The 24,349-nt window shown below is 39.4% G+C and overlaps 1 protein-coding gene across 5 annotated transcripts in view; it reads left to right on the top strand.

Moving 5' to 3' along the window:
• LOC133551558 (disks large homolog 4-like) overlaps window positions 1-24,349 on the top strand; it is a 195,420-nt gene that overhangs the window by 73,130 nt on the left and 97,941 nt on the right. The window contains exon 1 of one of the 5 annotated variants that reach the window (XM_061898381.1): window positions 6,120-6,398. The exons of 3 other annotated variants lie outside the window; for them this stretch is intronic. In XM_061898381.1, the coding sequence (XP_061754365.1) occupies window positions 6,294-6,398 (105 nt within the window). In that variant the 5' untranslated portion in view covers window positions 6,120-6,293. Of the gene's footprint in view, window positions 1-6,119; window positions 6,399-24,349 lie in introns of those variants that run through there. One more of the 5 variants, XM_061898382.1, reaches the window with a different exon arrangement.

The raw sequence follows: 24,349 nt of genomic DNA, 5'->3' as shown, positions 1-24,349 counted from the left end.
CGACAATTGTGCGGTTTCTCATGCTAAGAGAACCGTGGGAAATAAAAGCGCCCACCAGCAAGTGATGTTGAAGAAAGTAAGTAATGCAAGTCCATTACTCATCACGACATGCTCACTCACTCACTCACAGTGGACACTCATCGCATGGAGCCCCCGCCTCCTCCATTAGCATGCATTAACCATCAAGGACGGAGTTTTGTCTTTAACAAAGCCGTATCCATGGCAACCGAGATGTGGGTTCAAAAAGTCCTCTCTGGGTTTCTTATGCTACGAGAAATACGTCATTTGGCTTGAGTGGGTACAACACACATCATAATTCAGATTTACTTTATGTCTTATCTGTCCTCTACCAGACGGACAGCTTGGTTAACTGCAGCGTACATTTTACGACACCTGCCTTGGACATTGACCTCCTTTCACAGACCCGCACGTCAATTTTTTTTACGGCACACTTGCCAGGATATCCTGCCTTTCATGGCAGAGAGTAGTATCCGCCTGTGTATTGGATTCCCTTTTTTTTTTTTTTTAGTGGTTGACGTCACCTGGGAGCATCTAGCCCAGCACCGCAGTCAGTCCTGAGATGAATGCACAATATTTAAATATAACCTAGCCGGTTCTCTCACTCCCCCCTGTGGGCTCACCCTGCCAGTACAGGCATATACAAGACCCACATACAGTAAATACAGTATAAATACAGCTTCAAAAGTGGAACTTTCAGGTAAGATTAATATGATCATTATAATTGAAAAACAAAGACATGCACCTGGGGATAGGTTGATTGGCAACACTAAATTGGCCCTACTGTGTGAATGTGAGTGTGAATGTTGTCTGTCTATCTGTGGTGGCCCTGCCATGAGGTGGTGACTTGTTCAGGGTGTACCCCGCCTTCCGCCCGAATGAAGCTGAGATAGGCTCCAGCGACCCCGAAAGGGACAAGTGGTAGAAAAAGGATGGATGGGTTATTTGAAAAACAACCCAAGCTCAGCATTTCTATATGTTTTATGACTGTAACTTTCATGCAGTTGTAATATTAGTTAAATAAATGATAAATGGGTTGTACTTGTATAGCGCTTTTCTACCTTCAAGGTACTCAAAGCGCTTTGACATTACTTCCACATTTACCCATTCACACACACATTCACACACTGATGGAGGGAGCTGCCATGCAAGGCGCCAACCAGCACCCATCAGGAGCAAGGGTGAAGTGTCTTGCTCAGGACACAACGGACGTGACGAGGTTTGTACTAGGTGGGATTTGAACCAGGGACCCTCGGGTTGCGCACGGCCACTCTTCCACTGCGCCACGCCGTCCCTGTTCGACTGTGATATTCTACAGTTGTACTTAAAACAGCCCTTAATGTAAGTTAAATGCATTTTTAAAATGTATAAACCTTCAGTCAATGGAAATCTGAGATTTTGTCCATAACTCCTTCATTCAGCACTCCATCCAGCTTTATAATCACTGGCCATACAGCAATACTGTCTATTACCTGACACCTTCTATGTTAGCTACCTCTCTTTGTTTATAATGTATATTTTCTGCTCTATTTAATGCTGCAGCTGTTGCATATACTGTAATACTGTACATGGTAATTGTTAGATGTTGAATATATTACATATAATATAACATTGTATTGTATATATCATATACTGTGTGTGTATATATATATATATATATATATATATATATATATATATATATATATATATATATATGTAACATATGTTATATTTTATATTGCTATAACGGTACATTTTTATTCTACTTTATATCTGCATTATCCTTTCCATCATTACATTTTCCATCCTTTGTAACTGAGCTACTGTGTGGAATAATTTCCCTTGTGGATCATTAAAGTTTGTCTAAGTCGATCTCCTGCTGATGGGTTTTAGATTTATTTTTTTTAAATTGGAAAATGATTATATTTCAATTTCTGAACGTCTGTTTCATGTGAGTAAAATAAACATTACAAAAAACATTTTCAACTGTAACACCAGAGACTGTGATACAATTGATTGGTTGTGGACATGATCGCAATTACTTTCCGCTAAGTAAGAATCCTTAAGTATTATGTTCATAGCTAGGGATTAAAAAACTATTCATGATCTTTTTTTTAGTTTTTCCTCATTACTAGCACTCTCGACACTTTTTGGTCACCTCTTTGCGCTTTTCATCCAATAAAGTACTGCTCCGTGAGGCGGAGTTTAATCAGTTTTTTTTAGCCTTTTTTGTGCTTGAAAACGCTTAATTTATGACAAAAAAACTTTCGAATATGCTTGGATTTTTATTTAAATACCCGATAAAGTGAAGCTGAAATTTTCTAAGCGAGCGTTGTGCTATTTATTTACTAGCTTCCACAGTGACTCAGTACCTTTAATGATAAAACACATTAAGCTTTTCGGTGTATCACTTAAGCAGGATGTCACTGTATGTGTGTGTGTTTCTTGTAAAATGGCGAGTGTTGTGGTGTAAAATTCCAACTTTTATCATAATATTGCAAAAATGTTCAGTTTTTCTTGTAAAATTTTGAGTTGCGTTGAATAAAGTTACGACTATTATAATACTGCCAAAATTCGAAGTTGGTCCTGTGAAATTGTGACTTTTTTTCTTGTGAAAATCCAACTCATTTTTCACAACAAGCTTTTTAGTAACCCTTTAGTGGGTGGAACATATTCACCATTAATTAGTTGGGTATTAAAGTAACAACGACTTAAGAGTTATTTGGACACTAGGGGAAAATACAAGTGTTAGAGTTGGGGTTAGGGTTAGGGGTACTAATAAGCAATAATTCTGAGGTTATTGAGGAAAGATTCATAGTAATGACTTACTGGTTGTATAATAAGGCCATGCAGAATAAGGCATTAATAAGCACTTAATAATGACTAAGAGCCAATATGTGTTCTAATGTGCATGTTAATAAGCAACTAAGTATTGGTCAATCAATCAATCTTTACTTATATAGCCCTAAATCACGAGTGTCTCAAAGGGCTGCACAAGCCACAACGATATCCTCTGCTCAGATCCCACATCAGAGCAAGAAAAAATCTCATCCCAATGGGATAACAATGAGAAACCTTGGCGACTGGTGCAATGGACGTCGAGTCGATCTGGCATAATATTGTGAGAGTCCAGTCCTTGGTGGACATAATAACATAATAGTGTGATAAATGGTGAATACAGTATGTGTTCCCCATACTAAAGAGTTACCAGCTTTTTTATATTTGCATAGTATGTGTATATTATCCATCCAGCCATTCATCCATTTTCTACCGATTGTCCCTTTTGGGGTCGCCGGGGGTGCTGGAGCCTATCTCAGCTACATTTGGGTGAAGGGCGGGATACACCATGGACAAGTCGCCACCTCATCGCAGGGCCAACACAGATAAACAGACCACATTCACACACTAGGGCCAATTTAGTGTTGTCAATCAACCTATCCCCAGGTGCATATTTTTGGAGGTGGGAGGAAGCCAGAGTACCCGGAGGGAACTCACGCAGTCACGGGGAGAACATGCAAACTCCACACAGAAAGATCCCGAGCCCGGGGTTGAACCCAGGACTACAGAGGACCTTCGTATAATAGTTGCAAATGTGCCCTCTTCTGGTGGAGAAATTCAAGTTAGTGACCATGAATTGCACTTTGAACTTTATACAGCAGAACATTTCATATATTACCCAAAACCAAACAACATGTCTCACTCATGGCGCAAATAATAACACAACAAGTCAACACCCGTGGTCACACATAACACAACATGCTCACTGAACTTCCAACGTCCAAACACAACACATACTTTGAAAATACACCCCAGAAAGATTCCGAGCCTGTGATTGAACTCAGGACTACTCAGGTCCTTCGAATTGTGAGGCACATGCAATAACCCCTGTACCACCGTGCTGTATTAATGTTATAAATACAAATTTTTATTTATCTAGTGTCATGATCCGTGGTGCGGATCATGTTTTTGTGTTTTATGTTAGTTTTGGACTCCTTTTGTTCTTGTTTGTGAACCTGTGAGTTTGTTTTAGTCACCATGGTTACTTAGGATTTTCACCTGCCCGTGTTGTTTTTAGACACACCTGTGTCTAATCAAGAGAGGACTATTTAAATCTACCTTTGTTGATCACTTGTTCTGGTTTCATTGTTCTGACCAAGTAAGTTTTCTTGTTCCATGCCATCGCTCCTGTCTAAGTCTTAGCTTCATTTCAATCAATCAATCAATCAATGTTTATTTACATAGCCCTAAATCACAATTGCCTCAAAGGGCTGCACAAACCACAATGACATCCTCGGTAGGGCCCACATAAGGGCAAGGAAAAACTCACCCCAGTGGGATGTCGACCATGATGACTATGAGAAAACCATGGAGAGGACACTCCCCCCTCCCCCCAGGGGACCGAAAGCAATGGATGTCGAGCGGATCTAACATGATATTGTGAAAGTCCAATCCATAGTGGATCTAACGTTACCGTGAGAATCAAGTCCAAAGTGGATCCAATATAGTAGCGAGAGTCCCATCCAAAGTGGAGCCAGCAGGAAACCATCCCAAGTGGAGGCGGATCAACAGCGCAGACAGCAGTCCATCTTGGGTCCCGACTCTGAACGAGCGGTCCATCCTGGGTCCCAATTTTGGACAGCCAGTACTTCATCCATGCAAACCGGACCGACATAGGAGAAAAAGAAAAGAAACGGCAGATCAACTGGTCTAAAAGGGTGGTCTATTTAAAGGCTAGAGTATACAAATAAGTGTGTTGGGCATGCATGTCTTATTGTTCTTTGCCTATGTTGTTGGTAGCTGCGAGATTTATGTTAATAAATCAAATCCTACCTTCACGCTGTCATCCAGAGCCGTCCCTTTTGCATTCCGGGAGAATAACCGCGCAGCAAGCTCTCCCGTTCAAAGGCAAAACCCAGTAACTCAATTTTGGTCAAAACTGAGCTGATGATAATTTTGGAGTTCCTAGGTGATATGCTTTACATTAGTGTATGCGATATTGTAATTCGTTCTGTAAGTAAGCTGTTACGCGCATGGCAGGACCTAGCAACTACCACATACCCGCGTAGATACAACAGAAAAACCTAGTATCTCATTGGACCAATCGGAGCTTCTTTGTCAGTCGCCTTATTGTCTTTAATGAGACATTTGCACGAATGGGGGCCGACGGTCCACCTGATTATGTGATATTATGGCACGAGGGGATATTTGGAAGATTGGCCCAGGACGTTGCTAAGCACCTTCATTAAATGTATTGTTCTTGATTCTTCCCCTTGCATACTCTTTTGGGCAGATAACTGTGGAGGTCAAAATAAAAACTGGACGCTGTACACGGCTCTTGCCCAATGTGCAAACGCAGAATGGGGCCCACCCGAGATTGTGATAAAATATCTGGAGAAAGGGCACACGTTCATGAGAGCAGATTCAATCCATGGCTCAATCGGCAAGAAAATGAAAGCTCAAGAAAACATCTATACGTTTGACGACTTTGTAGATCGTTGTTAGACAGCATCAAGATAGATTGGTTTTTCTTTGTTTTCTCAAAATCAGCTAGAAGTGAGTTACTAGGTTTTGCCTTTGGACGGGAGAGCTGCACCCCCGGTCGTGACATCTAGAAAGGGTGGTCCTAAAGAGGTAGGAATTTTTCGTGGGTCTCAAGAAGGTCAAAAATACAACAATGTGCGTGCGTGTGTGTGTTTGGACACTTTGGGAGTCATTCATAAAAGGCTTGATGGCAACAACCTTGAGCGAGCGTGCTAATGAGTGACAGTGGGGTTCACCTCAATCACTAAAGTAGACACTTTCAACACCACGGACAGCTCCTGCTGTATTTTACACTCCGAAAGGGGCGCAGCTGCCCAGTCAGACACGAACACGGCGACACGGCGTGTAAAATAAAAAGAAAATACCCTCGACATCGACCCTTTGCCTGTGAACCAGCAGATAAGAAAAACGGATGCTCAATCCAACCGCACGTTTACTATAAACGTTACGCTCGATTACTAGAGAGAGTGCAGGGGAAGGCAGCAATTGAGGGGGAAAGGGGGCGGGGGCGTTGCAGCCGTGGGTAAATCACTATCAATAGGACGTCTTCAAGGCGACGAGCGTGCACAAAGTTGAGTGGGAAGAAGTGTTCCTTTACATTTCCACCAGCCATTGCGTCGTTTATCAACCCCCTCCGGCCCCACCCCCTTGTCCCCGGACTTCTACTCCGAGCTTCCGCGCGGCTCTCCGGTGATCTCGATCGCGGCAGTGGCGGCCGGCCGTCGGAGCAGCGGCGTGGATCTTTTGGACAGATGTCTTTGCCTAATGTCAGGAATTTAAAGTGTCTCTCGCCGGTCATGTGCCAATGTAAGGTCATCTGCAGCAACCGGACCCTGTCGCTCATGTTCGGCTGCAAGGTAAGGGTGAAGCCCCTGAGTGCTGGATGCTTGCTGCCTCCACGGATCAATTGAGGAGGGGATGCGTGTATTTATAGCATATATGCATTGCTGTATTTGTATTTGCCTCACGTCCACTACATTGCTTCATGCTGTATATTATTATTATTATTATTATTATGTTCCCTGCCATGAATGAAATCTCCATCACAGTCTAGGCCAGGTCCTTCAGGGCTAACATCATGCTGACTGGTCCACATTTAGGTTTGCATCACAGCAGAGATGAGGAACTGCACTGCATGATTTTGACCTTGGGAAATGCACTTTGTCTAGCCCAGAGCAACTTAGATAGCCTTCATCACCAGGGAGAGCATACAAGAGACTTTATTCCTCCTCGGAATCAGATAACTGGAACGCTCCTCTTTTTTCACCATACCCCAAGGAGGAATCTGAAGCAGGCAAGCTGCTTTATATAATAATAATAATAATAATAATAATGGATTAGATTTATATCACGCTCTTCTATTGTTGGATACTCCAAAGCGCTCACCGAGAAGTGGGAACCCATCATTCATTCACACCTGGTGGTGGTAAGCTACATCTGTATCCCCAGCTGCCCTGGGGTAGACCGACGGAAGCGTGGCTGCCAGTTTGCGCCTACGGCCCCTCCGACCACCACCAATCATTCATTCATCATACATTCACCAGTGTGAGCGGCACCGGGGGCAATGGTGAAGTGTCCTGCCCAAGGACACAACGGCAGCGATTTGGATGTCAATAGGTGGGAAGCGAACCTGCTACCCTCAGGTTTCTGGCATGGCCGCTCTACCCACTACGCCATGCCGCCCCATTATATTCTCAACAATATATAATACTTATATTTGGGCCCTAGTGTATGAATGTGACTGTGAATGTTGTGTAAATGTGTTGGCCCTGTGATGAGGTAGCGATTTGTCCAGGGTGTACCCCGCCTTCCCCCGAATGCAGCTGAAATAGGCTCCTGTGACCCCAAAAGGGACAAGCGGTAGAAAATGGATGGATGGATAGATATCTAGTTTTGCATTAGTAGTTTAAACTTGATTTCTTTGGGTTAAAAATCAAATTTATACCTACATGCATTTTAGAGTATGTTCCCTCCATGTGACGTTGTACTTTTATCCACCTATGATATATGTTTTAGTCCACTGTCTGTTCTCATATGTGCTCACAGAAAATATAATGTAGGCAATATAAAAAAAGTGTGAACTACATTATACTTTATTGTCAGAAATCTATTTTCCCCCAGAAAGGGAACCCAGGAATATCAAACTCGTACACATCATGGTTTGTTACTTTTTGTAAATATGAAAATATATTGTGACAGTCCTGCTATGTTTTCTCTTCTAAAAATGGACCTATATAACAGGGATGATTTATATATATATATATATATATATATATATATATATATATATATATATATATATATATATATATATATATATATATATATATATATATATATATATATATATATATATAATTGCGTTTTTTTTGTTTTTGTTTTTTTATTCAAAAATTTGATTGTGATTCACGATTTTTATATTTTATACATAAAGGTATGAAAATTAGTTAAGGAAGACATGTTACTTTTAGACCTTCAATCAACACATTTTCCCAAGGTAGCACAAATTAGAACAATATGCAATAATTTCTTTAAAAAAATAATTGGATTAATGCAGACACTGAGCTTTTGGCTACATCAAACTGAGGTCTGTGTACCATTATTGGTACGCGGGATCCATTTAGTGGTACGCCAATGAATCACATAATTCAATATTAAAACACAGTGTTACTGTTCAAACTGTGCCAAACATTAACTATACTTGTTTACAAAAAAATCTGCCTTGTTTTAAAGAATATTTAGGCTGACAATGTTAGTGTATTTTATTGTTGGTCATTATGGTGGTACTGGAAAACTGTTTTCTGACGTGGTACTTGGTGAAAAAAGTTTGAGAACCACAGGTCCACATCATGCTTTTAAACTAAAGAAATAACCGATTAAAAACTATACTGTGTTTATAATGTAATGTAATCATAATATATAATAATGGAAGTAACCATTTAAAAGGAAATACACTTTGATATCTCCTTACTGTATAATTGTTTACAATTGCACTGTAATTGGAAGGTAAACTTTAGTCATAAACAGACATACCATTAGAAAATGGACTCTAATTTCTGTAAGCAAACATTTAAAGGGGAATATATTTACATTCTAGCAGTCGGCAACCCAGTGAGAGCAGACATTGTACAGTAAGTGATGTTTTATTATGTTTGTTGGCTCTCATGGTGTCCGCAGTGAGTAGTAATCAGTGATGTTGTCGAAGGAAAAAGCCAACGCTGTGATTCGTTTTTAAATTAATGCGCCCCCCGTCTACTTAAAATGATCAAAATACGTACATAATACATGTTTTTTTATAAATATGCCCATTACTACATTACATATGAACTTGCAGCATGTACTGTATATACAATCTTGATACAGGTGTTCGGGTGTTTTATTAGAGTACTGTATAGGCAGAATAGAGTGACTCACATAGGCTCCATTGTAAGCAGACTTTTGATTGCATTTATTTATCAGTTAGAATGCATAACAAAAAGAAAAACATAGGTGTCCTTGTCTTACATAATGATTGTAAACAATGGGCAAAATTCTCCAAAAAGTGCAGTTCCCCTTTAACTTAAATAAATAACCATTTTAAAAGACACTTTTTCTCCAGTTGGAAAAAAACTACGTCAGATTGTCTTTTTTCTGTTGCGGTCGCATGGTCATTGCATTCTCCCTCGATTGTCAGTGTTGATGGGCTCATATTGCCCATTCGGGTTGGAGCTGAACCGACAGCGGGACATTTGGCTCTGTAATCATTTATTTCGTTCCCTTAATTTTTGTTGCTTTGCGGAACTTTTCACAATAGTAAGGCCGTGAGGAGTGGAGCTCTCTGTACGTGCTTCCTGTGTTTCTAAGCGACCGTTCTTGCTCCCCGCCCACAGAGACAAAGATTGTGAATGACTGAATAGAAGGGTCACTCTTCATTTTAATCTACTGTGAAATAAACACTCAGGTGCTGAGAGCGATGCAGAGTGTGAGACCTCTTTCTCACTGTTTTGAAACGGGAGACTAGGAAGACAAATACACGGACATGGCAATTTATCGATCCCAGCAAAGTATTTCGACTTCATTTTCATTTACTGTTCAATTGATTGACTTATTGACTATGGGCCCATGAGGCTGAGTCACCATTAAAACCTTTACCCCGGAGCAAGTTGTTGTAAGCGTACTGGCTGCCTCCACTGCAGTGCAGACAAACTTGCTGTTTTCTTAAACACTTTTAATTAGCCATGAGGAAAATGAGGAAAGGCTCAACAATTCTGATTGGCGAATATGTCTATCACTCAAATGGCGGTGACAATAAAGTGATGAAAAAAACCCACCAAATCAGTGGTTTCACAACGATTGTTCAGGTGAACAGTTCCTGTAAGTAACTCATTTGCTAACGGGCCACACAGAAACGTTGAATAATTTATAAACAACCACATTTTTTGTGACCAAACTTTTGCCTGTGCTACCAGAGACACCAGTAAGCTTGCTCATCATACCTGTAGATGTATATTAAAACTACTGATAGGAAGTTACCATTTACGTGGGACAATGCACGATAATGAACATTAAAAATGTAAACATGCCAGATTGCAGCCAAAGGCTAATTTTCATCGGCAGTTCAGTCCAGGTTGTTGGTGTATATATCATCAACTCGGGTTAATTGAATATATTATATACCGTCAACCTGCCACATTTGGAAGGCCAGTCCGTAAAAATAATGCCTACATTAAGCCAGTCCCTGGTGCAAAAAAGATTAGGGACCCCAGGTCTAGATAATTCTGGATAAAAATTCTGCATAAATGTTCCACAGTCACATGTTTAACCCACTTTCTGATAATGTCTGCAAAGAGTTCTTTAGTGAAGGCGTTTACCTTTAGATTGTAAACGAAACCATACCCCACCCTCTCCAAAAGTATCAGAATGTATATTTTGAAAATGTACAGTGTTAAATATACACATTGAAGGAGAACATCACTGCTATTTTTTTTTCCAGACAAGGTCGAAAATTAACTTCATAAAAAGTAAGTACTAGAGTTGTCCCAATACCAATATTTTGGTACCGGTACCAAAATGTAATTCGATACTTTTCCAAATTAAGGGGGCCACATATGTGGTATTACTGGCTTTATTTTGACTATAAATCTTATAGAAAATTAAACATACATTTCTTTTGGTAATCAAAGAAAAAAAATTGCTGCTCTGATCGTTCCATTTTTGTAGTTTTGATTCCTTCCTGTATCACATTTTTTTTGTTTGACCTCCTTATTTCCTGTTTGCTTTGTCACCATAGTAGCTTATTAGTTTACCTGCCCCTTGCTTTTGACGCACACCTGTTTCTATTTTGATTACTGCCTTATATAAGCCAGCCCTTTTCTGTTCACTCATTCTCGGACTCTAGTCAAGTCAGCTTTATTTGTCAATTTCTTTACATCTAAAGACATACAAAGGAATCGAAAAAAAAATTCGTACTCTCCCATGCGTAGACAAAAAGAAGACACAAACAGTAAAGTGCAACATAAATATGTCTACCTACTAAAATGACAATATATATTTCCTGTTATTTTTAAATAGTTTGCTTTCACGCAACTTTTGATGACTTACTTTCTATACTATTACTCGCTAGCTCTCGCGCTGCGGTTTATTTTATTCCTAGCTTTCATGCTAGTAGTTTTTGTTTTCCCTTTTTGTGCCTTTGTGTATTCCTAGCTACCATGCTAGCACCATTTGTTTGCTTTTCTGCTTAGCACCAGTATTTTTGTTCCTAGCCCTTTTTATTAGTTTAATAAATACTTCATTTTTTACCTTTCGCTGTGTTCTTGCCCGACGCATCCACGGAGAAACAAATCCGGCATCGTTATGCCACACAAACTTAACAAGGTTAGCTTTTTCGCTGAAGAAAAACACAATTATGTCTATAGCTGACTGACTTATAGTAGGCAGAGCCCCAGCTTTTATTTTAAGATGTGAAGAAAAAACTATTTTCTTTGATTTGTTTTGTTATACAAAGCTGTCTTCTGGGAAGTGGTGGTTCAGCTCTGTCCTTTAGAGCTGATTTAGCAGTGAAACAGGTAACACATCATACAAGCATATACACAATTCCCTTTTGCTTTAATCCTTCACAATAGAGCACTGTTATTCATCAAAATTAATCCAATTGTTGACTCACCATGATTTATGCTGCATTTTTGCCCTGCAAACACAATCTCAAATTTTGACACAGAAAACAGGACTGCACTAAAAAATACCCAACTCTTATTGTGTTGTATATTTTCAAAGCATGTAAACCTGCAGTAGTTTGCAATAAATTAACCAGGAAGTGGCCAGCTAACAAACAGATGGAAAAAAAAAACGAAATGCACTCCACATCGTATTATTTCATTTAATTTGGTTAACAGTTCAGTTTTCTTCATTAAATGATTGCTATAATAAATAATATCAATGCCTTTTGCACGGTACTGTATATTTAACAATAACTGTTATACAAGTGTAAAAATATGTGAACTACAGTAAGTCTTAACTTCAATGATAAAAATGCAAAGATGTACCTTGCACTATTTACGTGCTTAACTGTCACGAGTGTAAAAAGAGGTGAACTACTCATCCATCCATTCTCCACAGCCTGTCCCCTGTGGAGTCGCTGGAGCCTATCTCAGCTGCATTCGGGCGGTAGGCGTCGTACACCCTGGACAAGTCGCCACCTCATCGCAGGGCCAACACAGATAGACAGAAAACATTCACATTCACACACTAGGGCCAATTTAGGGTTGCCAATCAACTTTGAACTACTCATGTAAAACAAAATTAAACGACACATAAGATGGAAGCATAAATAGGAGTTACAAGCAGTTGGTTATTACAATTAGTTGGCACAAAAATTGTCACAGTGAACCCCGTAAGATTCGACCAAAACATCTGATCCTGCTCACGAGCATTAACTTATAGCGAGAGATAGACATACCTTTGCATGGGAAGGAATACATTGAGTGTGAAGGACAGTCCTGAAAAGAAAAAGTGGCTACTATTCATTGAATTAAAAAAAGTAAAATCATCAAAAACCAGAGTGGGTGTGTTGCCAAAAATGTTAAAGTAATGTATAAATTTCACATTTACTCATGAAAATGTGGAGAAGCTGATGATGATGTGTTTGACAAAGAAAGTCCACTCTCCAAAGTAAATGCTGTACATTTTTACTACAGTATGTAAGGTTCTTTTTTTGCCTCACTCCTTTTGAGAATCATCCGCCTGGCTAAATCATTAAGAAGTGGGACTATCCAGGACCAGCAGCAGTTTGCTCAAACAACCACCGGGCAGCATCTGTGAGCAGATAATATTGTATCATCTCTTTCTCGTTCTCACTTATCAGGTCCTATCAGGTGGATTGTGCATTCTTCATGCATTCTTTACTCACGCTTTAAGTAAGGGATGAGGCAATAACGAACCTAGAATTACAATACATTCCATTGTTAAACTGCTGTAGTTGTTATAGTAGTACATTCTATAGTATCATTGTATTTCTTATCTAAAATGGTGTTCTTTTTAAATAAATGGTAAATGGGTTGTACTTGTATAGCGCTTTTCTACCTTTAAGGTACTCAAAGCGCTTTGACACTACTTCCACATTCACACACTGATGGAGGGAGCTGCCATTCAAGGCGCTAACCAGCTCCCATCAGGAGCAAGGGTGAAGTGTCTTGCTCAGGACACAACAGACGTGACGAGGTTGGTACTAGGTGGGGATTGAACCAGGGACCCTCGGGTTGCGCACGGCCACTCTCCCAACTGCGCCACACCATCCCTGGTTTTAAACCTCATGTTACATGTTAAATATTTTGGGGTGACTGAGCACCATTTGAATTGTTTTCTACTTATTCCAATGGGAGATGTTGATTGACGAGTGTTTTGAGTTAAGAGCTTCGTCACAAAGTGAATTGAGGGAGCACTGTATAGTGCTTATTCTCCTAACAGCCCTTGTTGAAACTGTTCATTCATTCTTTTGGAAGTAGTGTTACAAGGGGAAAAAAGTTGCAGAAAGACAAATTAAAAGCAAAACAGGCACTAAGTTCTTGCATCGCTGTAAATGCTGGTCCAATTTAGCGACTTCGGGGACATTGGATTTAAAAACAAACAAAATAAAGGAAAACAAAGGCTCCACTGTTCTCATTAAGCACCAGGCAACATGAGGAGCCCTATAACAGATTGTGTCCAGTCGGTAGCGGTCCCATGGCGGGTTGTTATTGGTGCTGCTTTATTTGACGGGGCCTTTTGGGACAGCATTTATCAATATCATTGCAGGGTATAGTGTTTTACTGTACACAGCTTTCTTTCAGTCGCTTTGTTTGGTGCAGATCTATAAAAAATAGCCACTAAAAGGATCACCTATCCCTACAATGGTTGCTTGCGTAACCTTTGCTGTTGAACAGTCATCTTAAATTCAGGATGGTAATTAAAATGGTCTTTATGCGGATGGAAGCATTGATAAGTGCTCTAATGGCTCTCTTATGCTTAATGCTCATTGATGGCTTTACAAGGTTTAATGAAGACGGACCGTATTGCTGAAAGTGTCTTTAGGATGCAGTACTGTGCGGCACAAAAACGTCAATAGGATAGAGTTTGAGCAAAAACTGACTATTAATGCATTAACGATGCATGACTCAGCTCAGCGTGTCGTCATGTCTATATCAAGATCAATTGTTACTTCATCCCTTAGAATCGATTTTGGGAAATCTTTACTGGAAAATGGGCAGTGGGTGACCCAGTGTCAGACAAACATTAAAATGACCAAGAGTTAATGAGGAATTAAATATCATTATCTCGCTACAATGTGCATATGATCATATCAAAATATTACCTTCATACAAATCAAAACTATTTCATTCTTTGACATATTTATTGATGCAGTCCATTTCTTGAACTGAACCACGCAGGGTCACCTCTGCCCAGGGGCGCCACTAGACCTAATACTGTACTGGGGCACACCTGGGGCACAAATAATTCATGTGAGCGTGCAAAGCGCGCAAGCAAAAACATTTTTAGCACTTATTTATCATAAAAAATACATAAATAGTGCTTTAAACTATGAAATCATATCAGATTATGTTGTATGGATCTTTGATTAACCACCTGAAATTAACTAATGCATTTGACCTACCTGTGCACTTTTTTACTCCAGACTTCTAAACTGCTACTGGTAAAAGCAAAAAGGAAGAGCAATGAATCTTTTTGAAATATATATTGCAGTAATAATCTGCAAATTTAACATCTACAAAAGTAAAACAAAAAATAAAGCACCCCTACATCTCTGGGTTCTTTTATATTATTTAATTTCCATTTATGGCAATGTGGCTAATCCTATTTCAGATACACAAAACTATAAAATATACACAAAACAATAAAGCCACAGTAGTAGAATAAATTAACAACTGTTGTGTGTCTGTTCAGGGAATCATTTTCTGAGAAGTAAACTGTAACGTCTCGTTTTCATTTTTGCAAAGTGGTCAATCACTCTGGACAGACATGGAAATATTACACTAACTGTTATACAGTTGACCAGTGGTTCCCAACTGCTGGGTCGTGACATAAAAGTGGATTGTGTGTCATTTTCAGTGAGTCGCAGTCACATGTGTGCATGAAAAAAAAAAAGTTTAGGGAGAAAAAAATCAAATTGTGGCCACAAAACAAGATTATTTTAGCCTTATTTCTAGTGACTATTAGTGAGTATTTTAGCAAAAGGCAAACCGACTAACAAGTTGGAGGAGTACTCAGGACAGACATGGAAATATATTTAAAAAAAAATCTAAATGGGGCAACAAACCCTGATATTTTCACCCATCTTTCTGAAAACAAATACAGAAATGTTACTATTTTTTCTGGAAACAAAACCAAATGCTTAAGCTGTAGCCATTTTTCTGGTGACAAAACAAAATTATTTTAGTCAAAGTCACACCGATTAACAAGACAAGTCTACTGTGCTATTTTTCTGTGAAATAAACTTGAATGATTTAAAAATTTGGCTCACGACTTGATGATATGGAAAAATGTTTTTCTTCCTGAAGATAAAACCATTTGAGAAGCATTCAACTCACACATGCTGACTCCAAATCATCATTGATGCAGAACCAGCAGACAATAACCAACATGATGTTTCATGTTCATTGGAAATTCCCCCGACAGCTCGTACAGCAAATGAATATGTTTGTCTTGATACAAGGAATAACGTTAGCTAACTTAGCATCAACTTAAGACAATGATGTTGCCTAGCTAGCTAGGACTTCACTTACATCTCTCATTCCTCGCTTCTTCTCTGCTGCGGGCGAATAACATTCTTAAATCCATCTAGGAGTTACAGTTTGAGTCAAATCAAAATCAAAATATTGTAATTAGCAAATTGTTGTTGGCTAACGTTACCTACCTCACGCAGTGATTCGAATCCCTCCTCTCTCTTTCTCTCCCTCTCCCTCTCTCTCTCTCTCTCTCTCTCTCAACCGAAGTCTCATCCACACGTGACTAAATTACCATATTAAGTAGCCATGTGCTCACTGTTTCGTGGAGTGAATACAGTAGCAATCAATTACCATACTAAGTAGTATGTGCGCTGTTGTCTATGTTATGTAGACTTAAAACTCTGAAGCGTTTTTTTTTTATTGGTGAAATTTTTACTGGGGCACTGCAGATCAACAGTGGGGCACGTGCCCCACTGAAATATGTCTGGCGACGCCCCTGCCTCTGCCTACTTTTCTTTAGTGCTCATCTGCTATCAAACGCTACAGCTGTTGTGCGCTGGTTGTCCGAGCACAGTAGCACATATGCAATGTCAAATCCTTTGAAATAAATGACCCCAACCTTGGAAATAAATGACCCCAACCTTGGACTTAACAGTAAGCATAATCCTGTGCTGAACGAGCACTATTTGAAAGGCTTTTCAATGGAAACCGCATGCTTTAAATTTGCAAAAACACTTATTTGCAAAAGGTCGCAAGAATAAACAGGTCATCCGTATAATTATGTGAGATACATCACATGACTAGTACAGTTATAGAGGTTTTAGAGCCTAGTGGACAGGTCATTACCTTTATTTATACAGTGAACCATCTGAGTTTAAACTCTGATTTTTTACTTTTTAGAATAGAGTGGCACCTTGGTTTTAATTTTTTTTACCTGGTTTTTTTTTTAGAATCGTACATCTAAATATTGCACGCAAGAGAAAAAAAAAGTGCCTAAACATTAAAAAAACAGACACTGGTGACTGAATTTTACTGAGTACTACTGCAAAACACGCCATTATTGGGCCAAAGTAAGTTGCCAGTGTCAGAAGGTGAGAAACACTATTGAATGAAAAAAAAACTCTTTGCAGTACAAGTACAAAGTTGGCATCAGTGTGACTCTCCATTCACCGACTACTTCTGCATTTATCGCCATCTTCGCCAATGCCATTCATTTGTAAGAATTTCACATTGTTTTACAAGAAAAACTGGAATAATACTGTATAAAATGTGTTTTCTGTTGATATGTTTAGGTGTCTAAAACAGGTTATTGAGAGGCCTACATGAATTGTAGGGATGCATGGGATTCTGAGTATTTGTTATTTTGTGTTTATGTTGTGTTACAGTGCCGAGGTTTTCTTGAAATGTGTTTGTCATTCTTGGTTGGTGTTTGGGTCACAGTGTGGCGCATATTAGTAACAGTGTTGAAGTTGTTTAAATGGGCACCCTCAGTGTGGCCTGTATGGCTGTTAAACAAGTATGCCTTGCAATCGTTCACGTGTGTCTGTAATATCGTCATACGACATGTGACTGGGCTGGCAAGCTGATTGAACGTGTTGTAGAAGGCGCCAAAGGCAGCGCCTTCATAGTATGCCCTTTATTATTTTTGATCGAGGGGAAATCTTGCAAACATTCGTGAGAATAGTTGATCTGACATTCGGTAGTCTCTCGAAACATTCGAGAGGGTTGGCAAGTGTGAAGCTGTCAAGCGGCATTCATATAAAACTGGCGGGCCCCACTATCATTAAATTTTCATATTAAGGTGCGGCCCGCGTGTCTGAGACCCCTGGTTTATACATAGCACAAAGTAAATAAAACCTCTTATGCAGTGTTATGTCATTTTAAATTTCAAAAATGTTATGTGGCTCCCATTGTTTTCTTTATTTAGTGAAACAGGTCAAATTGGCTCATTGAGTGGTAAAGGTTGCCGACCCCTGACATAGATATTTTGAGTCAAGACTACAGTGGTATCCAGTGGTAACTCAATTTAGAAGCTCAAAACACAAGTATCTCAAATCAACGTTGCCCATCGAAATTAATTGAAATCAATTTAATTGGTGCTGGACAAAAAAAAAAAAACACATCCCAATTTTAACATGTAACATGCCTTTTAAACAAAAAACACATTTTTAAACATCAAATACTGTTTAAAAAACAATAAAATAGAATGTATTACAAACAACTACAGTAGTTGTATGAAATAATGTAAGAATATTGTACAGCATTTAACCTGTGGGTAGCGGACTAATATTGTGTCTCCTCCGGGGTGTTTCTCCGTCGTGTAACAATAAGAATTGTTATTGTTTATGTTGCACACACAACCTTCTTTGAGTAACAGAGTTGATGGCGAGAGACATGTATGTTTAAGTACATTGATAAATAATAAGACCCAGTCAGCAAAGGTTGCTTCGATCGTCCAGTTTGTACATGCAGGAGACAAAACGAACTAGATTACGTCGGGCACACCATCGCCAACTTCTCCATATTTTCATGGATATATGTTCGGCTTTGTCGGCTGATTTTGGATGTTTTCTTTTCGGTGTCTTAATGTGCTGCGCAAGCTGGCTCTTGCTTGGGAGTGGAACGAACTGACAGGCTTCCTCGCCATTCGGCTGCAAGAACGGTCATGTTTTTTTATGAGTTGTTTCTTTAATTCGGTATGTGTCATCCATTCCCTCTTCTGTAGGCCCTCCTTTGAACTTGCATTGTCCTTTCCGGTGGTTGGAAGGCAGGATTGTGTCGATATCTGGCTGTTGGCTGTTGCTAGCTAATAAGGCTGGATGATTTGGGGCAGATCTTAAAGGTTTCATTCTCACAATCGCGACATCAACAAACGGCAGGGAGGCTTGCAACTCAAATTTATGCTCGCAACTTAAAGCATAAAAGATGAGAGAGAGCTCATATCTTAAATTACTCGTAAGTTAAGGGTAACACTGTATTCTTATATCTTCAAATAGGTTGTCCTCGATCACTTAATAGAGCCGTTCAAAAGACAAAACTCATTTAAAGCAGTCACATCTCTATGAGCGAGTCGGTTGTTAGATATGAGTACATAGTAATAAAGTTAAAGTACCAATGATTTTCACATAAAGTAATTTATCTTTCTTTCTACTATATCTCCATTTTGACAAAAAAAATATAATTATGACAGCTTTTACGGTAAAAATCTGGCAGCCCAGTCGGCAGAATTTTAACGTTTTTCTATTTACCTGTAAAAACGACAACATTAGATTTAAAAAAAACAAAAACAACTGGCAGCGTATCCAACAGCATTTTAATGGCCGGATTCCCAGAGCCCCAAAAAAATCTGCGGGCTATAGAGCGTTTTCCATTTGGGCTCCAGTACTCTGGAATGCCCTCCTGGTAACAGTTTGAGATGTTACCTCAGTAGAAGCATTTAAGTCTCATCTTAAAACTCATTTGTATACTCTAGCCTTTAAAAATACCTCCTTTTTAGACCAGTTGATCTGCCGTTTCTTTTCTTTTTCTCCTTTGTCCGGTGGCCATGGATGAAGTACTGGCTGTCCAGAGTCAGGACCCAGGATGGACCGCTCGCCTGTGTATTGGTTGGGGACATCTCTGCGCTGCTGATCTGCCTCCGCTTGGGATGGTTTCCTGCTGGCTACACCTTGGATGGGACTCTCGCTACTATATTGGATCCACTTTGGACTTGATTCTCACGGTTACGTTAGATCCACTATGGGGACTTTTATAATATCATGTTAGATGCGCTCGACATCCATTGCTTTTGGTCCCCTGGGGGGTTGGGGGGGGGGGTTGCCCACATATGCGGTCCTCTCCAAGGTTTCTCATAGTCATTAATGTCGACCTCCCACTGGGGTGAGTTTTTCCTTGCCCTTATGTGGGTGGGCCCTGCCGAGGATGTCGCTGTCGCTTGTGCAGCCCTTTGAGGAACTTGTGATTTAGGGCTATATAAATAAACATTGATTGATTGATTGATTGATGATAATGTAAAAAACTGGGAGTTTTTTTTCATTGACAATAATATGCTGTCAAAACCCCCTTTAAAAATCGGCCAGTTTTTACCACACAATATAGAATTTATTTTTATTTTTACAGTGTACGTGAAAAAGAAATGTTTAACAATATCAAGATCAAATCCTTATCGATTTGTATTCATATATTATTCATTGTTACAAGTGACCTTCTGAGGGCAGCCATAACTTCGATGTGGCCAACAATGAATACGAGTTTGACACCTCTGGCCTGGTGGGTATGATGGCCGTATGTCATTTGTTTGAATTCTGCGTAGCAACAAATGATTGCAACAGAACTGAGCAATTAGTTATAGCGAACACTGTACAGTGCATAATGTAATTGGAAGAAACACTGCAAGGAAATAGTGAGAAGAGAGGAATAGAGAGGAGTGTATGTTATTGGGAATAAGAGACCCACCGATTGTTCAAAACAGAAACAATCCATCATTGAACTCTTCTCTTTTCCCAGCAAATAAAACCAACAGCACTAGGCCTTATTTTTTCCCACATTCACTGTACTGTATTCTACTACAGTAGGCTGCGGAAGTCTACGTGCACTCGCTGTGTTGCATTTCAATGTGCGAAGTGATTATCTTTTAAGCTGCATTCTCACTGATGCTTGAAGTGAACTTCTGACTAGCTCGTATTTATGTAAAGGCGGCCAATCAGAGATGTGCATCTTATTAAAAGTGCAGTGTGCTGACTGATAACTAAAGAGAATGCTGGGACATAAGACTACTGGCCTTGTATGGAAGTGTTTGTTTTCAGTAGTTCAGTAAACTAATAAGCTTAACGCTCCAGCACCTAGTGCAGGAGCAAAATATACTACAAAACCACACTCCCAGTACAACACTACAGTGAGTAGAGTTTTATAATAATATAGATAAATGAGTTCCACTGCACACTACAAACTGCAATCACTGTTATCATATTGTCCGATTTTTGAAAGTGCCAATCCGAATGAAGCAATATTATCTTTGCAGATGCATAATTGGATCTTTGGATTCATTAACAACCACAATTAAGTGTGACCATTACTTTAGTGCTTCATCCCTTCCCTCCTCCATTTTCTTTTTTGGTGACAAAAACATAAGCCGATTTTTGAATGTTACGACAGTCATCAACGTCAACGATGAATCATCTCGCTAGATTAAGATACAGTCTCATTAATTCAAGAAAACAAATTAACAAGTGGGAATTTACTCTGGCGAGGACACAAGCAGACAAAATGCGGAATAGATAGGAAAACAGATGTTTTCTCTATGTATTTTCTTTTTTATGATACTAGTGTGCTGCTGTGGGAATTTGTTTTTAGATGTGTTCATAGGAAAGCTGAGAGCATATTTTACCTTTAAATATTGTGCACCACTTGAACAGAGATATTTGCTCTATTATTCAGTGATTGGAACCCAACCTTGAATGTTTTTTTTCCTTTTGTGTGTGAGATTGCAGTGTCTTGTTTGGATTTTAGGCTTAATACATTTTTATGTACTGGCAGAACCTTAAGTATCCGCCCCATGGTGAATGCTAAGTGATATGTTGTTGTTGCTGCACCGTGTACAGCTAGCTACAGGAAGTGAAGTGAATTATATTTATATAGCGCTTTTCTCAAGTGACTCAAAGCGCTTTACATAGTGAAACCCAATATCTAAGTTACATTTAAACCAGTGTGGGTGGCACTGGGAGCAGGTGGGTAAAGTGTCTTGCCCAAGGACACAACGGCAGTAACTAGGATGGCACAAGCGGGAATCGAACCTGCAACTCTCAAGTTGCTGGCACGGACACTCTACCAACCGAGCTATTCCGCACCACAGGAGGACTAACACTTGTCAAAGTGTTGTGCAGAAACACCTTGGAGAATAGTTTGAAGGTAGTATTGGCGGAGGATGAGTGGATCGCCAGTCCTCGCGGGGCTCGCGTCTTCATGAATTCCAAAAACGAAAAAAAAAAAAATAGTGCAGCGCTGGTAGGTGTTGGCTGGCAGCTGAAATCGTGATCATGCCAGTGAGGAGATTGCTGTGTTGGGGTTGGACGCTTGAGACGAAACATAAAGGTGAAAATCAACTGAGAAGGTGGTATTTTTGGATTTGGATCGACTGAAGTTGAAATAACAGCATGAATGATAGTCTAGGAGAGCATTGTTACTTTTGTTAATTACGTATAGCAGGGGTGGCAAAACCGTTTTCATTAACAACTACATCACTTGTAACAGTAAATATACTGTATATGAACGTAAATGTACAAATGCATCATACTATTACACAATTGCCTATGCATTTGCTTACAATTTTTTTACGTATATTTTGATAGTTAACTTGTTTTAAAATCATAAGTGAAGCAGATACTGTATGTAAGTATTTATCTAAATTTTAACAAAAATATTTTTGACATGTATGATGATATAATAGTTGTTATTATCTGTTTGGTGTTGTTGGTCTTGACCCTGGGATGCAAAGAGAGTAGGCAACCCTTTTATTAGGGAAAACACAACACAAATTAGTGCAGCAACGAGGTGCACAAAACACAACCAGGCACAGAAAACATTAGGAACGTATACAGCACGTTGAGGTACAAAGGAAAAATTATCCTGTTCAGAGGACATGGCTTGCATCAGAAGCATCCTGATTGGTAACCAGGGGCAGGTGTGGCCTGATTGCCAATAAGGAAGAAGTGAGGGAGCCAGCTTTCATACTTAAGACAAATAGAGGCAAGATGTAAGTGGAGACAAAAAATAGAGCCCTGGAAAGGAAATTAAAACAAAAAACACATGAAGATTGTAATAACTGCCATGTGAGATCATAAAAATATTTGTTGCATTAATAGTAAATATGTTAAAGGTTAAAAGATATGCAAGTACACTGTTGAAAATGGAAAGAACAAATATATTTAGTAAGAAAGATAAAGTACTTTAATGATGCACAATATTTCCAGGCTTTAGCGGGCCATATCTGGCCCCCTGGGCCTTGAGTTTGACACCTGTTACATATAGGATTGAGCATCGGGGGTCAAACAACATTACTATTATACTGCAATAAAAAAAAGTTTTCATTTGATTCCCAATTTTTTTGCCTGACCACAAGAAACAGCCACCGAACAACAAGAAACGAATACCCGCCCGCCACCAATGAAAAATAAATACCGTAATATCTGGGCTATATAGCGCACCAACTGTAAAAAGAAGACACACCCACCTAATTTTTGGTCAAATTTTATTTTGTACATATACTGGCCAAGTCTTGAGCACCTATTACCCGCAGGGGTCAACATTGAAACATGAAATATTTACACAAGCGCATGTGTTCGTTCACATAAGCCGAGGGAGAGGTCATGGATCGCAGTCTTGTTAGTGGTGGTGGATTTATGTTCCCTGCAGCGGCTGTTTCCTTTTTCAATGGCCAGGTTTATCGTCTTCAGCTTTGGGGCTGCGTCACGTGCATTTCATTGTATTTTCTCCACGACGATGGTGAGTCCATAACATACTAAAAGGCTGACTGAATCATTGTGTGAGTGTGTTTGATTCAATGTAAACAATTTCATTGGTCCACCATGAACAGTTGGGCCATTTTGTAGTTCTGATATTACGAGGCTAAATTTACTCGGGGCAAGTGAAGTTTGTGAACCTGGAAAAATCGACAAATTAGCCCCAGCATTGTACACAGTGCAGGGTTCAAAACGTGGAGAAAAAGTAGCACCTTACATCCCGGAAATTACCGTAGCAAAGGAAAAGAAGCAGGTCTTGTTACAACCATGGACAGTGTTCGGAAGCGCTTAAAAGTTTGGCTTGACTCTGTATAAAAAAATAAATAAATACGACCAATCAGTGCAGTGCAAGATATGCAAGGTTGTTATATTTCGCAAAGGTTAGTGCATGACAAATGTGATAAACAACTGCAGATACATGGCCTTTTTTTAAAGGGGACATTTTTGTTTGATTAATAGATGGGACATTTCATCCAAAAACAACTCTGGTTACCACCTTCATTTCAATCAATCAATCAATGTTTACTTATATAGCCCTAAATCACTAGTGTCTCAAATCATGTAAACATTTTTATTAAGAATCAAAATCAATATAGGTCTTTGTCTTTGTACCAATGATTGTCACACACACACCAGCTGTGGTGAAATGTGTCCTCTGCATTTGACCCATCCCGTTCATCACCCCCTGGGGGGTGAGGGGAGCAGTGGGCAGCAGCGGTGCAGCGCCCGGGAATCATTTATGGTGATTTAACCCCCAATTCCAACCCTTGATGCTGAGGTCCCATTTTTTTTTTTTTATAGTCTTTGGTATGACTCGGCCGGGGTTTGGACTCCCAATCTACCGATCTCAGGGCGGACACTCTAACCACTAGGCCACTGAGTAGGTGAATGTGTATGAGTGTGAGTGGGGGGGTATTGTTTTGCTTTGTTTAGTTTTATTTGCTTTGTCTTATGTGTTTTGTTTTTCCTCTGTTTGTTGTATGTTTTGCCTGGGTTTTTTTGGGGGAAAATAATACAAATTTAAGTTAAAAAAAAAACAAGACAAAAATAAAATAATCGTTTGGAACTAAACAGCTAATTTTACAAGAAGCC

Source organism: Nerophis ophidion, linkage group LG04 (genome assembly GCF_033978795.1).
Source record: "Nerophis ophidion isolate RoL-2023_Sa linkage group LG04, RoL_Noph_v1.0, whole genome shotgun sequence".
Lineage (NCBI taxonomy): Eukaryota > Metazoa > Chordata > Actinopteri > Syngnathiformes > Syngnathidae > Nerophis > Nerophis ophidion.
This window is presented reverse-complemented; position numbering and strand designations above follow the sequence as displayed.